The 18,086-nt window shown below is 38.0% G+C and overlaps 2 protein-coding genes across 14 annotated transcripts in view; one reads left to right on the forward strand and one right to left on the reverse strand.

Annotated features, from left to right (window-relative positions):
* Positions 1-18,086, reverse strand: part of LOC122009952 — a 61,635-nt gene that overhangs the window by 33,820 nt on the left and 9,729 nt on the right. The gene's annotated exons all lie outside the window — the stretch shown is intronic.
* Positions 5,226-5,840, forward strand: LOC122009950 (protein OPI10 homolog). Its single transcript, XM_042566275.1, has one exon. It carries the CDS (start codon positions 5,226-5,228, stop codon positions 5,736-5,738), a length of 513 nt encoding a protein of 170 aa, XP_042422209.1. The 3' UTR covers positions 5,739-5,840.

Raw genomic sequence — 18,086 nt, forward strand, 5'->3', positions numbered from 1 at the left:
TGAATCAATATGAGATATTGAGCTCGTTTGTTTAGAGTGCGTCTACTTGGAGTTCAAGATATAGATTGATTAGAGGATGGCACGGTCTATGCCTCAATTGATCAATCTAGATGTCAAGGATAGAATGACATTGTTATATATTATGAGAGTCACAATTAGTAGTCACAAGGTGATGTTGGATCTCAACATTCTTATAACTTGGGTAGTAATGATGTGTTGCTAGATACCGCTCATTACTTATACTTCTAAATGGGTTTAGGAGCATTGCCAACGTTACAAGAACCTATATGGTCACACACAAAGGGCAATTAGATGGAGAATAGGTTCATATGATGAACCAAGAGGATTAGGTTCATATGATGAACCAAGAGAATTAGGTTCATATGATGAACCAAATTGGATTAAGAGTAATCCAAATTAGACTAATTGAGTTGGACTCAATTTGATTCATGTGTTGAATGAGTCTAATTTAGATTATGACTCATTGAATCAATTTAATTCAATGAATAGAGATTCATTAAATCAAATTGACTTGAATCGATGGTTAGATTTGATCAACCATGAGAGATAAATGTGTCAAGTTTGACTTGACTTGAGAGGGAAGATGAAGGGTCAAGTTTGACTTGACCAAATGTCACCTCATTTGTGACTTGTCATGGGTCGGCCAATGATGGTGTTCCACATCATCAAGGCCATATCTGTAACACCCACGAATTTCTTAAGCTATATACGTAAATGTTCTCTTGTAGAATAAAAAGGGAGATAAGAGAGAACCAAAAAGATATAAAAGAAAAGGAGTTGGTCAAGGATTGAACCTTGAACCTCTTTGAATCTAATAGTAAGCTTTAAGGATTAAGGAATGACCACTAGGCCATCATAAGTATTGTTGACTAGAGAATGGAAATTTGTAGATAAAGGTAAAAGTATGATTAAGAGAAGGAAGTAAGAAAACATCAAGTAGCTTTCTTCCTCCTTCTCTTGATTAAGAGAATAACAAGAAAAAGACAAATTGTCTTCTTCTCTTTTCTTCCTTCCATTTTCGTGGGAATAAAGAAGAAGAGGGATTGGGGTAGCTAAGGGGGATGAATGGAGATATTCTTCATTGAGAAAAAAAAAGAAATGAGTTAATAAGGAAGGGAAAGCAAAACTTATCTTTGCTTCTTCCTCCCACTTAGCATAAGAGAGAAAAAGGGAAAGGGATTTCATTTTTCCTTCTTCCTTTCCTCACCATTGCCGAACCTAAAGTCTCCCTCTCCCAAACTTCCGAAATCCAACTAAGTTTTCTTCCTAAGGAAAACTAAACCTCAAGAAGAAGTCCTTAAGATCTACTTCCTACAAGCAAGAGAAGCAAAGGAAAATACTAGAAGGAGGAGCTCTCTTCTTCTTCTTCACAAGGGTATCTTTATCTTAAGAAAAGACCAAGCAAGAGGAGGTAAGCATCCCCTCACCTGTGGTACAAGTGGTTATGTGATTTTCCTTTAAGTTTAGATGGCTTAAAAACCTAGGGTTTTCCCTTGAAACTTTCGGCCATGAAGAGTTACAAGGCCTAGGAAAGCTTGAACACAACCCTAACATGTTCATAATTTCCCTTATGATGTTTTTATGCTTGTATATTGTTTATAGCTTGATTTCATACTCTTGAAACTTTCGGCCATGACAAGTTTTAAGGCCTAGGGAAAGCTTAAATTCAAATCAACATGCTTATGATCTTTCTTAGGATGTAATATGAATATTCCTTGGTGTTTCCATGTTTGTATGTTGCTTGGAATTAGGTGAATCTTACCTTAGGGTTTCGGCCATGAAGAGATTTAAAACCCAAGGAAAGCTCAAACTCAAAACTAACATGCTTATGATCTTTTAGGAATATTTTCATGTTGTTACATGCTAAGTATGTTGCTTGGAATTAGGTGAACCTCACCTTAGTGTTTCGACTATGAGAAGATTGAAAAATCTATGGAAACTTAAACTCAAATCCAACTTGCTTAGGATCTTTCTTATGATATGATATGAAGATAACTTGAAGTACTTATGATTGCATGTTGTTTAAACCTAGGCTTTTATGTTTTGAACATTCGGCCAAGATAGGATTAGAGGCTTAGGCAAGCTTAAACTCAACCCTAACTTGCTAATGTTCTTCCCTATGATATGAGATGAAGTTACCATGATATTATTATGTGTTGTGTTTGGTTAGAGTTTAGTCCCACACTTCATGACTTTCGGCCACATCATGGGTTTTAGACCTAGGAAGCCTAGAACCTAAACTCTATATGCTCATGTTGTTCCTTATAATAGATGTTATGACAATTGTTGAGGGTTCACATGTTTATATGCTATTTAAACCTAGATCTAGAACTTGCATGTTTCGGCCACATCATGGATTTTAGGCCTAGGAAGCATAGAATCTAAACTCTATATGCTCATGTTGTTCCTTATAATAGATGTTATGACAATTGTTTAGGGTTCACATGTTTATATGCTATTTAAACCTAGATCTAGAACTTGCATGTTTCAGCCACATCATGAATTTTAGGCCTAGGAAGCTTAGAACCTAAATTAAACATGCTTATGAGGTTCCTTATGATAGTTGTTATGAAATGGATCTATGGTTCACATGTTTTATGATTGCTTGCAACCTAGGTGACCCCTTGCATGTTTCAGCCACCCATAGTAGTTGATGATTGAGACCCAATTACAACTCATTATGTGCTTCACTTTGTCATGATATGAATTAAGAGATGTTAACTTATATTCCATACATGATTATGTTTCCCATGATATGTTATATGCTCGTTTATGTATGCTTTATGAAAGGACAAGTAAAGGCCTAAGAGATGCTTCCCTATTGTGGGGACTAAGAGCACTCTTTATGGTATGCTAAGTGAAAGGCCTAAGAGTTGCTTCCCTATCAAGTGGGACCAAGAGCACTCTCCATGCTATGATAAGTTATGAATGACATGAACATGATATGCTATGAATGACATGAACATGATATGCTATGAATGATATGAACACGATATGCTATGATAAGTTATGTACATGACATGTATTTTACTTTGTATGGCTTGTACCAAAAGGGTGGGCTCCTTATGCGCCCCTAGGTCGATGGACTAAGAAACGGGCCTAGTAAAGGGTGGACTCCTTACGTGCCCCTAGGTCGAGCTACGGGCCTAGTTTCCTAGTAGGTTCAAGACTAGCTACCTTGGGTCTACTTAGGATGCGCGCATTTATGTATGTATGTGGTACTAAGCCGGGCCCCCTCATGTTGAGATTATTTTAAGTACTATATGATATTGTTTTCAAGACATTTAGCACATGATATGAAGCATGTTTTGAAAAGCATCTTGCACAGGACATTACACATGATTTTAAAGGACATCTTGCATATATGTTTATGATAGGGAATGACAGGAGATGATACTCACTCACATGTTATGATAGGACGTTCTTTATGTTGTAATATGATGTGTCATGATGCTTATATTCATGTTATGATAGATTATGATGTTTGCGTTACGTTATGATATGATTGTCATTTATGCCATGATAAGTTTATGCCATTATATGATGATTACTTCATGCTATGATATGATACATTTATGCCATGATATGATGCCATTTTATGCTATGATCTGATTGTCATGTATGCCATGATATGATGCTTATTTTATGCCATGATAAGATTTTCATTTATGCTATGATATGAGTTTCATTCATGCTATGATATGTAATGTGATTACTCTTATATAAGGTGTAAGGTTTTTGTGAGTAGGAAAGGATCTTACTGAGCCTTGTGTGCTCATAGCTTACTTTCCTTGTACCACAGATAAAGGAAAAGGATGGATAAACTAAAGTTGCAACAGGAGGGACAGTAGATGTGTGTGGTGGTGGTTTGGCAAGAAAGAAAGACCTGCTTATTTTATGTTGATGACTTGCATGATCACTTTTACTTACGCTTATGTTAGGAATGGATAATTATGACTCTTTAACTTTATAACTATGCTCAGCATATTGGTATGATTAGTTGTGATTTAAATGAACAATTACTTCCGCTGTTTTTAAAAATCATAAAAACTATTATGTACGTACGTTATGTACAATAGAAGGTAACCCCGCCTCCACTAAGCAGGAGGGGCGGGCGTTACAATATCATTGTGTGCCACCTCATGAGGAAGACCAAGAGCCATGACTCTTTGTATTACATGGAGGTTTAAAACCCCTCCATTAAGTGGCCGGCCACATTAGTGAGGTATTAAGCAATTTGTGTGCCAATTCAAGTCTTCTTCTTCCTCTCTACATTCTCTTCTCCCTCTCATCCTCCATTGCCGAGACCACCAAGAGTGCTAACACACTCTAAGTGATTTTTCTCCACCTTTTATTCGTGTGGATATTTGTAGAGGAGTGTTCACTTGACACTCTAAGAGATCCGACAACTTTTGGACAAGCGGGATAAGCGAAGGGCTTCGCAACAAAGTTATAATCTCTACCATGTAGATCTAGTGTGGATCTAGGAGAAAACTATGTATATGTAAATTTTTATCTTCGCATGGATCCGTGGCAAGAATTTCGGTGTTTCCGCAACGCAAAAAGTGATTTTTGCAGCTCGAAAGTTCCTATAATGGTATCAGAGCCACGTGCGAAGCATATAATAGTTTTATTTGCATTTTATTGAATATTTGCAGATCTATAAATTTCTGTAGATTTACTAAATTTTAACATTTTTATGAGTATTTTTCTCTTGGGGGGCAAAACAACAAGTGTATAGCACTACAAGAAAAACCCTCATAGACATCGGTGGAACAACAACGGTTTAAAGCAAAAACCGATGTCTTTGAGTATTTTACACCGGTTTTTCCAAAAATCAATGTCTATAAGCGTAGATTTTCGCTCATAGACATCGGTTTTTTAAGCCGATGTCTATGAGTGCCTTTTTTTCGTTAATAGACAACGATTTTAACAACGGTTTTTAAAACTCGGTGTCTATGATAAAATAAAATAATTTAATTTTCATACCAATACTTAGCCGAAACCCTTCTTCGCATTTCGAGAAAGGAGAGGTGACGAGTTTGTCTTGTTTTCTAGGGTTTTAGAGTAGTAGCGGCGGAGGGAGGCAAGATGAAGACGACTAGGGGGAACGGTGATACTAAGTTCCACCGATCCAATGAAGACGACTTTAAATAGTCATCAAAGAAAATGGAGAAGAACCTCGACTACAGCAGAGCTTCCCCATGGATGCATCGGCGTTCGCGCAGATCGACCCGCTCCACTGGATCCTTGACATGAACTCCCTCATCAGCGATGCCTACCGCGACGTTAGAAAACTCTATGTGTTTCTCCTCCCGGTTGCAGCTTCCTCCTTCCCACCCGGCAAGGCCCTCACCGTCTACTTCCAACCCCTTGGTCATCCCTTCCTCTTTTGCGGCGCTGTCCACCCTGCCCGCCCATCCGCTCTCCTCTCCCTCTCTTGGCCTGGCCCTTCCAAAGAACCCCCCATTCCTGACCCTAACCCTAATCCCCTCCAGCTCGCGCTCACCTCCGCCAAGATCGGCATCTCGGTCGAGGACCTCGCCTCCTTGCCACCTGTCGCTTACGCCGTTGCGGAGAAGAAGGCCGAGCGACTCGCTCTTAGGGTTGGTGAGAACCTCTTCAATTTCATGCAGTCCTTCTACGGGATTGACGGAAGCCGGCTCGTCGTGCCCATGGATATCCTTGACCGGTGGTTCAAGAAGTTCCAGGAGTGAGCCCGGAAGGATCCTAGTTACCTCAAAGATTTCGCCTTGTGACAGACAGGTGAATGCCCAATCCCAAAGGTGCTGCTTTTTGCAAGGATCTCTTTCCTTGATGGTATCACGTTTCATATTATATTTTGGTTGCATCTGATTTGCTTGAATTGTATGATACTTCTTCTTTTCATGCCTCTTCATTTTTATGTCTCTCTCAATTAATCCAGGCGGATGATCTTTGATGTCCACTTTAACCGCCCACAATGTGTTTGTTGATTGTCCCCAACCAACTATAAAGCGATTTTGACATTGTTTGAAGTGAAGTTCTCAAAAAGTGATAGGATCTCAAGATATTATATATGGAAGGAGAAATAAGCTAAATTTTTCAGTAATTATTCCATTTTGGATTTATTCATCTCATTGAAGTAGTCAACTAGAAAACGTCAACTAGAACATGCATCAAGAAACACTAAAAGATATCATAGCTTTGTTGAACTCCATTTTGCTTGATCATGCTTTAGTTATTCAGATGGTACAGCTAATTTACTCCTTCAGCACACATTTTTATGGAAGGTGGCTGGAAAACTAATCATGCCAAAACCAAAGGGCTCAACATCTGAGATTAAAAAAGCTTCGTCGTCTGGACTTAAGTGGTCCTTTTCTCCTAGGACTAACCTGCTATCAGGTGGTGCTGTAAAACTTGAAAAAGAGTTTAGGAAAAAACTAAATGAGTTTTCCAAGGAACTTAGAACATTCAGAAGTGTTGACTTGTCAGGTTAGCACACTGAACTTGTTAGAATGTATCTACAGCAAGTGATTACAGTTGTTGACTCTATAACTAATTTTTTCTAAATCTAATATCTGGTAATGAATATGCTGAGATAACTTTTCAGGGGATTAAACTTACATTTACTTTACCAAGGTAATGGAATACTTGTAGATATTTAACAAATTCATGATTCTGTTAGGTTGTAACTTTGGTGATGATGGTCTGTTTTTTCTTGCCGAAAGCCTTGGTTACAATCAGGTTAGTTCTTTTCCTTCCTTTTCCATAACCTTACTTTTTTTTCTTGTTCCTACTTGTAAACTATTGCTGAACCAGACTCTTAAAGGTATGACATTACTAAAGCAAGACATTTAAGCATAACTTTTTTTAGTGTCGTTTATCATCTCATTAGTTTTTTTCCAAGTCTCAGGCAGCAGAGGAAGTTGATTTTTCTGGCAATGGGATTACAGCAGTTGGCCTAAAGGCACTTGATGGTGTTCTTCAGACGAATACCATGCTTAAAACTCTGAACCTATCAGGAAATAATATTGGCGATGAAGGAGCTAAGGTAAGTCCATTTTGTATTTTTAATTTTACTAATTTTTATGTTTGCGCCTATTCATCCGGAAATAAGCAATTTGATTCTGCTGGAAGTACAATAGTGTATTGGAATACAAGAAAAATTAAAGTTCATTATCATCATTAATTGATAATTTGATATTAGATGATTTCTTTGACGGTAAATGATAAAAATCCTTTAATGGTATTAGATAAATTTACTGTGGTTGATATAGTAGGAATTCACACAAAGTAATTAGCATACTCCTAATTGTAGTTGCTAAATGCAAATACCCTACTATGTTTAGCTAGTTCATTTGACTGTATTTATCTTAGTTTGTTTAGGTCGGTTTTCCGCACTATGTTTAGCTAGTTCTTCTCTGCTTCCAAGAAAAGAGCAGAGAAGAAAGAACCAGTGGTTCCTCAGTGGATCAATTTAGTCCCATTAAGCTACGACACTTGTTAGATGTAAGTCAGGAACTTGTATGCCCATCTTTTAACTTCCTTTTACTAAACTAAATGCCCACATGAACAATCTTGAAACTTTTACAATGTCCTCAGATATACTCTTGTGGAGTGTTTGTTTCCATGGTAGGTTAAAATGTTGAACTTAAAATTTTCTACTTTATGATATGTTAGTTTTCCATTAGTAGTTCCGATTAGAGATGCAAATTGGGTAATGTCAAAGGGTTACGCCATACTAGCAGCTTGCAGGGCAAATCCAATTCTCGAGCCGTACTACAACCATGCCAAACTGAGCATAGTGCGGAAAGTGACTCGGATGGATCGCTATCATGCCTAACCCAGGCACATCCATTGATTCCTCTCTTCTGGTTTAGATAAAGATTGTTTGGAATTGTATGAGATTGTATTTACCTGTCTCTAGATGATCATAGTGTTCCTGCCAAGAACTCACACGCTGCTCCTTCCACTTCAATCATGCTTGCTCCTGAGGATTGTTTGATGTCCAAATCACACATCAGTTTCCTCACTTTCAATGCATCCTCTGTTCTACCAGTAATCGCATACAACTTTTGCAGAGCTACATATCCACTTTCCTCCGGTGGCTCAAGCTTAATGAGATGTCTCGCCACCACTACGCCCAACTCGTAATCACCATGAGCAAAGCATCCACCTAAAAGTGCATGCCAAGCAGAAGCATTTGTTTCGAAAAGCATGCTCTCAAGCACTGATCTCGCCTTATCGAGATACCCCCTACAAGAAAGAGCATCCACCAAGCATCCAACATGTTCTGCCTTTGGCTCAACTCTATAAACCGTCTTCATGCAATTGAAGCCGATGATAGCAGTGTCAATCATGCCTACATGGCTGCAAGCCATCAAAATTCCGATGAAGATAATCCTATCTGGTCGCAATCTGAACTTGATCATCCGCGCAAACAGGGAAAGAGTAGCCATTCCACATCCATTTACAGCCAATCCACACAGACTTAAGACTTACACACAATTGTATTATGTATGACCTATTCTTGGGCAATCTTTCATATTTTTTTATGAAATTCCTAGATCTTTTACGCTTTGTTTCTGGTGTCCTTACTCCTTACACCTTATTTCCATGTGAAATTTTATAGGGTTTTGCAATCTTGCTGGAGCACTAGTTGAGAATAAGGCAATTCGATCTATACATCTCAAGCTAATAAGACTTACACACACTTAGATTTTCTATCCATGCAGTTCTTTCTTGCAGATTTAATTTCTTCATCAGATCTGTTGACTTTCCAGTATTTATTGATTGTACTACTTCTCAGCAATTATGTAAAACTATATTTCTTCTTGTTTAGGAAAAATAACACTTCTAGATATTGGCAACAATGAGATTGGTCCCAAAGGCATCTTTAGCATCACTGAGTATGTTAAGAAAACTAAGTCCTTGCTATGGCTGAATCTTTACATGAATGACATTGGCGATGAGGTGTGGTTATTGACTATTGTTGCTTTATGCTCTGCTGCTTCACTTCTGAAACATAAATTATCATCTAAGGTGCGTATATATCTCATTGGAAATCATATAAATGAATTGATGTTACTTATCTTTATTGCTGCTGAGGAATTTATTTACTTTCCATGTACTCTTAGTGATAAAAAGTGAATTTATTATTTGCAAACTAAAAGTGAATTTATTTACTTTCCATGTCCTCTTAGTGGTAAACAGTTATGCCATTTGGGTCGACTACTAATGAATTAAATTTGAAAGATTAAATTGCTGTTTATGTAGTTAGATTAAAATTTTTAGTTTGGATTATATTAAGTTCCCAGGAATGATAGATCTATCACTATATGATGTGGTTGAGATAATTGATGAATGTTTTTCTTTTTAAGCATTCCAATTAGTCATCTTGTTACATGGTGCTCTTACTACTTTTTCAATTATGATTTTTGGTCTTGGTTTACTAATATATTATTTATGTATTTTTACAGTTTACAAATCTCAAGTACTCCAAAGTTGAAATTGATGAAGTGCGGTTCGAGTGGGCTGAATGCATGCTAGATTACTTTGAGTAGGGAATGTATTTGATTTTTGAAAACTTTGGATGATGCATGCATTTGCATGGAATGTAAATTGCGAATATTATCTTGATGTGTACAATATTTATTACCTTTTGATGTTGTGAAAAGAATTTGTGCATTTTATGGATACTGTTGTAAAAAGACTATTTATGTAATTTATGAATATTTGTGTATTTTATGGATACTGATGGAAGAAGAATATGTGTAATTTGTGAATATTTGTGTATTTTATGGATACTATTGTAAGAATAATATTGGTGCATTTTATCATTTTTTCACTGTTTCGGAAATTGAATTTATGCTGTTAAAAAATAATGAAATTACATCGGTTTTCCACCGCTGTAAAACCGGTGTTATTAACTAATATTACATTGGTTGTATATCACTGCCAAAACTAGTGTTATTAACATATAATATTACATCGGTTTTACACCGTTGATGAAACGGTGTCGTTAAGTGATACTACACCGGTTAATAACCGATTCGAACACCGGTGTCGTTAAGTGATACTACACCGGTTTTAACCCGATGTCTAAAATGGCAGACCTTTTACATCGACTTCATAGACATCGGTCGAAAATGTAATAGACACCGGTGGAAAACCGATGTCTATGAGGGTTTTTGTTGTAGTGTAGTCACTTGGAGGTTTCAACCACTAAGAGAAAATTTTCGCAAACGAGTTGGTCTCGGCCATATCGGTGATCTAAGTGATTTTAGGTGCTGTAAGGTCTATATAATACTCACAAAATTAATTTTTTGAGTAGGGGTGCTGCCCCTAACCCCGCAAGGGGAATTGTTACTTGACCTTGGCTGAAAAATCAACAAGCGAGATCGCTGCGAAGTTACGGCTCATAAAGGGTTGTTAGAATGGTAGTAAATTTATGAAAATTTATGAAAAATGCATAATTTGAATATGTGTGTGATGTGTTCATGGTTATGGCCCAAAAGACCCAATATGATTGGAAATTATGTGTTGTAATTCATAATACGGCATGCGAGCCGCCATTTGGTTGTGAATGTTGTGTTTTGTTACACGACCTGCGTGTCGTGCCCTCCTTATTTTAACATTTCTGTTGTAAAATAGTTTTAGACTCGAATGTAACTCGAGTTTCGCTTTTGTAATGTACAATTTGAAGATGGAGTTACAAGAAGGGAGCCGACAACACAAGGTGGTCAAATGAAGACCTTAGAGAAGGTGCTATCCCTAGGTTGACCATTCAATCTTCTCTTTCGCTAGAGAGGATCGTAGGATGGCCATAACCATGTCACATTAATTTTTAATATTGATATATTCTTTGTGTGTATGCGATGCATGCTTTTGTAGGGTAATTAGTGCCTTGATGCGTATATGATACACATTAACGATTATATTAGATCTTAATCAAGTCAACTCGAAATGCCTACCATGTTTTGATGCCCATCACTACCTCGATCATTTGTTGTTGTTGAATCTGCCAAAGCAGAGCAACACATATTATCTTGGTAGGGTGCAGAGGGACAATCTTGGTCCTGCCTATCAAAGCTTGGGTGAGTACAAACTTAATTAGATTGAGTATAACTAGTTAATTCTATTTGATCGGGTATAACTATAGGCATTTTCCAACGGTTGGAAGATAGGATACAAATCACATTTATACTAAATCTTGGGTGATTTAGCCAAAGCTAACTCAAGTTTTAGTATAAATGAGGATCTTGATCCTATAAACAAGAGTTGCATAGAGATGTAATTGATAATTCGTTATCTATCAATCATACTAAGTCTTGGGTGATTTAGCCAAAGCTAACTCAAGTCATAGTATGATGTGGATCTTGTCCCATTAGAATTATAGCTAATTGGTAAGAATCTAGTAGTGTGGTTTAACCACATCTATGACTTGATTCTACAAAAGCCCTATAATTCAGTGGGAGCATCATTTAGTTAAAGGCCTAATTAAATGATAAATGGAATATGATATTTACTTTCTACATTATTTCTGTTGTAGATTGCCATGTCGACAAACGCGAACACTTTCTCCCTGCGTTCTGTCCTTGACAAGGACAAGCTCAATGGAGCTAATTTCCTGAACTGGTACAGGAATCTGAGAATCGTTCTCACACAAGAAAGAAAACTGTACGTCCTAGAGCAGCCTATTCCCAAGGCACCTCCTGCCACTGCCACACGAGCTGACCGAGATGCTTATAAGAAGCATCAAGATGATGCATTAGATGTGTCATGCCTCATGTTCGTGACCATGAACTCTGAGCTTCAGAAGCAACACAAGTTGATGTCTGCTTATGATATGGTTGAACATCTTCGTCAACTATATCAAGGACAAGCGAGACACGAGAGATTTGAGATCTCCAAGGCACTGTTTCAGTCCAAGATGCAAGATGGGACTCCCGTAGGTCCATATGTGCTCAAGATCATTGGGTACATAGAAAACCTACAGAGGCTGGGATTCCCACTTGGCCAAGAACTGGCCACTAACTTGATCTTGCAATCCTTGCCAGAGAGCTACAGTCAATTTGTCATGAATTACAACATGAACAAAATTGACAAGCCACTGCCTGAGCTACTAAGTATGTTAAGAACTGCTAAGCTCAACCTTAAGAAGGTAAGCCCAACTCCATTTTGATAGTGCAAAAGCATAAAGGCAAGGGCAAGCCTAAAGGTAAGGGAAAGTTCCAAGCCAAGGGCAAAGGCAAGGTAATGAAACCTAAAGGAGGGGTTGCCAAGGATACTACTTGCTTCCACTGCGGTCAGACCGGGCACTGGAAGAGAAACTGCAAAGGATACCTGGAAGATCTTAAGAAGAAGAGGAGTGAGACTTCTACTTCAGGTATATATGTTATAGAAGTTAATCTATCTATTTCTACATCATGGGTATTGGATACCGGATGTGCTTCTCACATTTGTACTAATGTGCAGGCACTGAGAAATAGCAGGGCATTGACGAAGGGTGAGGTGGACCTACGAGTAGGCAATGGAGCACAGGTTGCTACTGTTGCTGTAGGAACTTACTATCTATCTCTGCCCTCTGGGCTTGTACTAGAATTAGATGAATGTTGTTATGTGCCTGCTCTTACAAAGAACATCATTTCAGTATCTTGTTTAGACAAGAAAGGCTTTTCGTTTATAATAAAGAACAAATGTTGTTCTGTTTATTTAAATGATATGTTCTATTGTAGTGCACATCTGATGAACGGACTCTACCTTCTAGACTTAGAGAACTCCATCTATAACATAAGTATCAAAAGGTTTAAGTCAAATGAAATGAATTGAAACTATCTCTGGCATTGTCGCTTAGGTCATATAAATGAGAATCGCTTATCCCAGCTCCATAAAGATAGTTTGCTGGACTCATTTGATTTTGAATCATATGAGACATGCGAGTCATGCCTACTGGGCAAGATGACCAAGGCTCCCTTTAGTGGACACAGTGAAAGAGCGACTGACTTGTTAGGACTTATACATAGTGATGTATGTAGCCCTTTCAATGTCGCTGCCAGAGGTGGTTATAGGTACTTCATTACATTTACTGATGATTTCGGTAGATATGGTTATGTGTATCTGATGACACATAAATCACAATCCTTTGAAAAGTTTAAAGAATTCAAGAATGAAGTACAAAACCAGCTAGGCAAGAGTATTAAGATACTTCGATCAGATCGAGGTGGAGAATATCTCAGCCATGAGTTTCGTGACTATCTAGCTGAGTGTGGGATTCTATCCCAACTCACTCCTCCTGGAACACCACAGTGGAATGGTGTATCCGAAAGGAGGAATCGTACCTTATGAGATATGGTACGATCTATGATGAGTCACACAGATCTTCCTATATCCTTTTGGGGATATGCTTTAGACGTAGTAGCCTTCACACTTAACCGTGTTCCATCCAAAGCTGTGATAAAGACACCATATAAGATATGGACTAGGAGAGATGTCCTGATATCTTTTATAAGGATTTGGGGTTGTGAGGCTTACGTTCGACGTCAAGTCTCGGAAAACTGGGACCCAAATCTGACAAGTGCTATTTTATTGGATATCCCAAGGAAATGAAGGGATGTTACTTCTACATTCCTAGTCAACACAAAGTGTTTGTGGCTAAGACTGGGGTATTTCTAGAAAGGGAATTTGTTTCTAGAAAAACTAGTGGGAGTACGTTCGATCTTGAAGAAGTTCAAGATATGGACCATAGCACTGAAGCCTTGATGGAAGTTGAACTGGAACCACAAAATGTTGTGGATGATGAGATTGTTCCACAAAGAGTTGAGGAACAACAACCAGTTCAAGTAGACCTACCTCTTCGCATGTCTGATAGGGTACGTCGTTAGCCTGAGAGATACTCATTTCTCTTGTCTAACCATGATGACATTATGCTCGTTGAGAATGAGCCTACCTCCTATCAAGAAGCTGTGATGAGACAAGATTCTGAGTCATGGCTAGAGGCCATGAAATCCGAGATGGAATCCATGTACACCAACCAAGTATGGACTTTGGTTGATCCACCTGAAGGCATCAAACCCATTGGGTGTAAGTGGGTCTTTAAGAGAAAGACTGACATAGATGGACTTATTACCTATAAGGGTCGTTTGGTAGCTAAAGGTTTCAAGCAAATTCATGGTATTGACTATGATAAAACCTTTTCTCCAGTAGCGATGTTTTAAGTCTATTCGGATCATGCTTGCTATTGCAGCATACCACGATTATGAGATCTGGCAGATGGATGTCAAAACTGCGTTTTTGAATGGAAACTTGCTCGAGAATGTGTACATGACACAACCTGAGGGTTTTGTAGATCCACTGCATACTGGCAGAGTATGCAAGCTGCATAAGTCCATTTATGGAATAAAGCAAGCTTCTTGGAGCTGGAATCTTCGATTCGATGATGCAATCAAATAGTTTGGTTTCATCAAGAATGAAGATGAACCATGTGTCTACAAGAAGGTTGTTGGGAACACAGTTGTCTTCCTTGTATTGTATGTGGATGACATACTACTCATTGTAAATGACATCCCTTTGCTGCAGTTTGTAAAGACTTGGCTGGGGAATTATTTCTCAATGAAGGACTTAGGTGAAGCAGCCTGTATTCTAGGAATAAAGATCTATAGAGATAGATCTAAGAGATTGCTTGGCCTAAGTCAGAGTACATATATTGACAAGGTATTACTACGGTTTGCCATGCAGAATTCCAAGAAAGGATTTCTGCCGATGTCACTTGGTGTGAGTTTTTCGAAGACTCAAAGTTCCTCTTCTAGAGAGGAGAGAGACCGCATGGATAAGATCCTTTATGCTTCAGCCATAGGATCTATCATGTACGCCATGCTATATACTCATCCTGATGTTTCGTATGCTTGAGCATGACGAGCAGATACCAGTCAGATCCAGGTGAGCGTCACTGGATAGCGGTCAAGAATATTCTTAAGTACCTGAGAATGACTAAAGACTATTTCTTGATATTTTGAGGCGATGACGAGCTAGCTGTAAAGGGTTATAGTGATGCCAGCTTCCAAACTGACCAGGATGATTATAGATCGCAGTCTGGGTTCGTGTTTTGCTTGAATGGTGGTGCTGTGAGCTGGAAGAGTTCGAAGCAGAATACAGTTGCTGATTCTACAATAGAGGCCAAGTATATTGCTGCATCAAAAGCAGCAAAGGAGGCAGTTTGGATCCGCAAGTTCATTATTGAGCTTGGGGTGGTTCCTAGCATAGCCGATCCTATAGAGCTCTATTGTGACAACAATGGAGAAATTGCTAGTGGGAGATTGTTAGTTAGAGCCCTAGAGCCAATCATATGATGATTGTTGTATGAGCTCGATGTATCATATTCCTTTATACTTATAAAGACATTTCTTTATGGTTATTATACTTGTATTGGTGTCAAATAACTAAGTATAATAGCGTCCTTGAGTAGAAGGTTCTTATCCATATCAATCGATTGGTTGAATTGATAGTGAGATGATATAGAGAACACTACTCTTAATCATTCCTAGTCAAGTATTAACATTCAGGGACAATATTAATACGATGAGACTAGCATGTAGGTCAACTCGATGACTTGATTTCACAAGTCATGGATATGGAGATATCAAGTTGACACATGGGTATGCATTGGAGAATGTATCCTGAATGACCCGCCATGAGAAAGTATCATGGATCGTTATATGAGTGTCATATACTTTCTCATGTGACTATTAGTATGACTATCAGTCCTTGGACCTGAAGTCACCATGGTTCCCTACATAAGGAGTTACATACTTTGGCTTCGTCAAACGTCACCCGTAACTGGGTGGACTATAAAGGCAATTACTGGGTATGTAACAAATTATGCGGAGGGATATGAGTGATGTAGATGAGATCTATCCCTCCTATATGACAGGAGTGACATCATGATTCTTGATAGAGTGAGACCACAAAGTGCATGGCCATGCCCAAATGAGTTAATATGAGATATTGAGCTCGTTTGTTTAGAGTGAGCGTACTTGGAGTTCAAGATATAGATTGATTAGAGGATGACACGGTCTATGCCTCAATTGATCAATCTAGATGTCAAGGATAGAAGGACATTATCATATATTGTGAGAGTCACAATTAGTAGTCACAAGGTGATGTTGGATCTCAACATTCTTGTAACTTGTGTAGTAATGATGTGTTGCTAGATATCGCTCATTACTTATGCTTCTAAATGGGTTTAGGAGCATTGCCAACGTTACAAGAAACTATAGGGTCACACACAAAGGGCAATTAAATGGAGAATAGGTTCATATGATGAACCAAGAGGATTAGGTTCATATGATAAACCAAATTGGATTAAGAGTAATCCAAAGTAGACTAATTGAGTTGGACTCAATTTGATTCATGTGTTGAATGAGTCTAATTTATATTATGACTCATTGAATCAATTTAATTCAATGAATAGAGATTCATTAAATCAAATTGACTTGAATCAATGGTTAGATTTGATCAACCATGGGAGATAAATGGGTCAAGTTTGACTTGACTTGAGAGGGAAGATGAATGGTCAAGTTTGACTTGACCAAATGCCACCTCATTTGTGACTTGGCATGGGTCGGCCAATGATGGTGATCCACATCATCAAGGTCACATCATTGTGTGCCACCTCATGAGGAAGATCAAGAGCCATGACTCTTGGTATTACATGGAGGTTTAAAACCCCTCCATTAAGTGGTCGACCACATTAGTGAGGCATTAAGCAATTTGTGTGCTAATTCAAGTCTTCTTCTTCCTCTCTACATTCTCTTCTCCCTCTCATCCTCCATTGCCGAGACCACCAAGAGTGCTAGCACACTCTAAGTGGTTTTTCTCCACCTTTTGTCCGTGTGGATACTTGTAGAGGAGTGTTCACTTGACACTCTACGAAATCCAACAACTTTTGGACGAGTGGGATAAGCGAAGGGCTTCGCAACAAAGGTATAATCTCTACCATGTAGATCTAGTGTAGATCTAGGAGAAAACTATGTATATGTAAATTTTTATCTTTGCACGAATCCGTGGCAAGAACTTCGAGGTTTCCGCAACGCAAAAAGCAGTTTTTGCGGCTCGAAAGTTCCTACAACCAATACAATCATCATCAATGTAACAACTCCATCATAATAAGAACATCCAGTATATGATCTATCTATCACCAAGTCTATAGGTATGAGTAAATCCAACAAGTATCTATGAAACAAAAAATACAGTAAGTAGCAACATCTATAGCACACACCAGTCTCGTATGCACACTACAATATAGGTATAATTTTTATGATACCTCCCATAGTCACACTAGACACGTTTGCTTACCCAACATAGGTATAATTGACATAATTCTTTCGCTAGTACACACCAGACATGTGTACACATACAACATAGGTATAATTAACATGTTTCCTCCAATAATATACACCAAACAGGTATGCACACAAAACATACAAATGGACAGTCAATATGATAATTCCTATATCACATACCAAATATGTGTTCACTCAACATTCATATATGCATAATTAGCATGTTAATTCAGTCAACAAGATATCTCCTACAATACATACTTTGCATGTGTTTACTCTATAGAGTATAGATATCTCCTACAATAACCATGCGCTAAGTTTAATGAACTATAGAGGTCAAGGAAGAAGTACCCTCCTTAGAAATATATCTTGTGCCAAATAACTCTCATGTCGAGATACTTGTCTCAATCAGAGTCCTACATTAAAATGTACAATTTAGTTAATCACGCATGCAACAACTAGCTAAACTAAATCCTAAACTAATTAGGAAAAATCCTAATTGAAATGATTAACTTTGATTCATCAAATTCATTCATTGAATTAGGTTTAATCCAATATCCTCAACTCCCTAATTGATCCATGTAAAATCAATTTACAAATTGATCCAACATACACATTAACATCATGATCAATTACTAACCCCCAAATATGATAATTAACCAAATTCATTAATCCAATTAGGTTTAACTCAATCTTTGAACCCTTAATTAAATCCATTCAATACTGCCAAACAAGGAACCACAT

The sequence above is a fragment of the Zingiber officinale genome, chromosome 8A (genome assembly GCF_018446385.1).
Source record: "Zingiber officinale cultivar Zhangliang chromosome 8A, Zo_v1.1, whole genome shotgun sequence".
In the NCBI taxonomy this organism is placed as follows: domain Eukaryota; kingdom Viridiplantae; phylum Streptophyta; class Magnoliopsida; order Zingiberales; family Zingiberaceae; genus Zingiber; species Zingiber officinale.

Bases quoted from the DNA above. Each gene is read 5' to 3' on its own strand.
- LOC122009950 (XM_042566275.1), top strand. From the start codon at position 5,226: ATGGATGCATCGGCGTTCGCGCAGATCGACCCGCTCCACTGGATCCTT.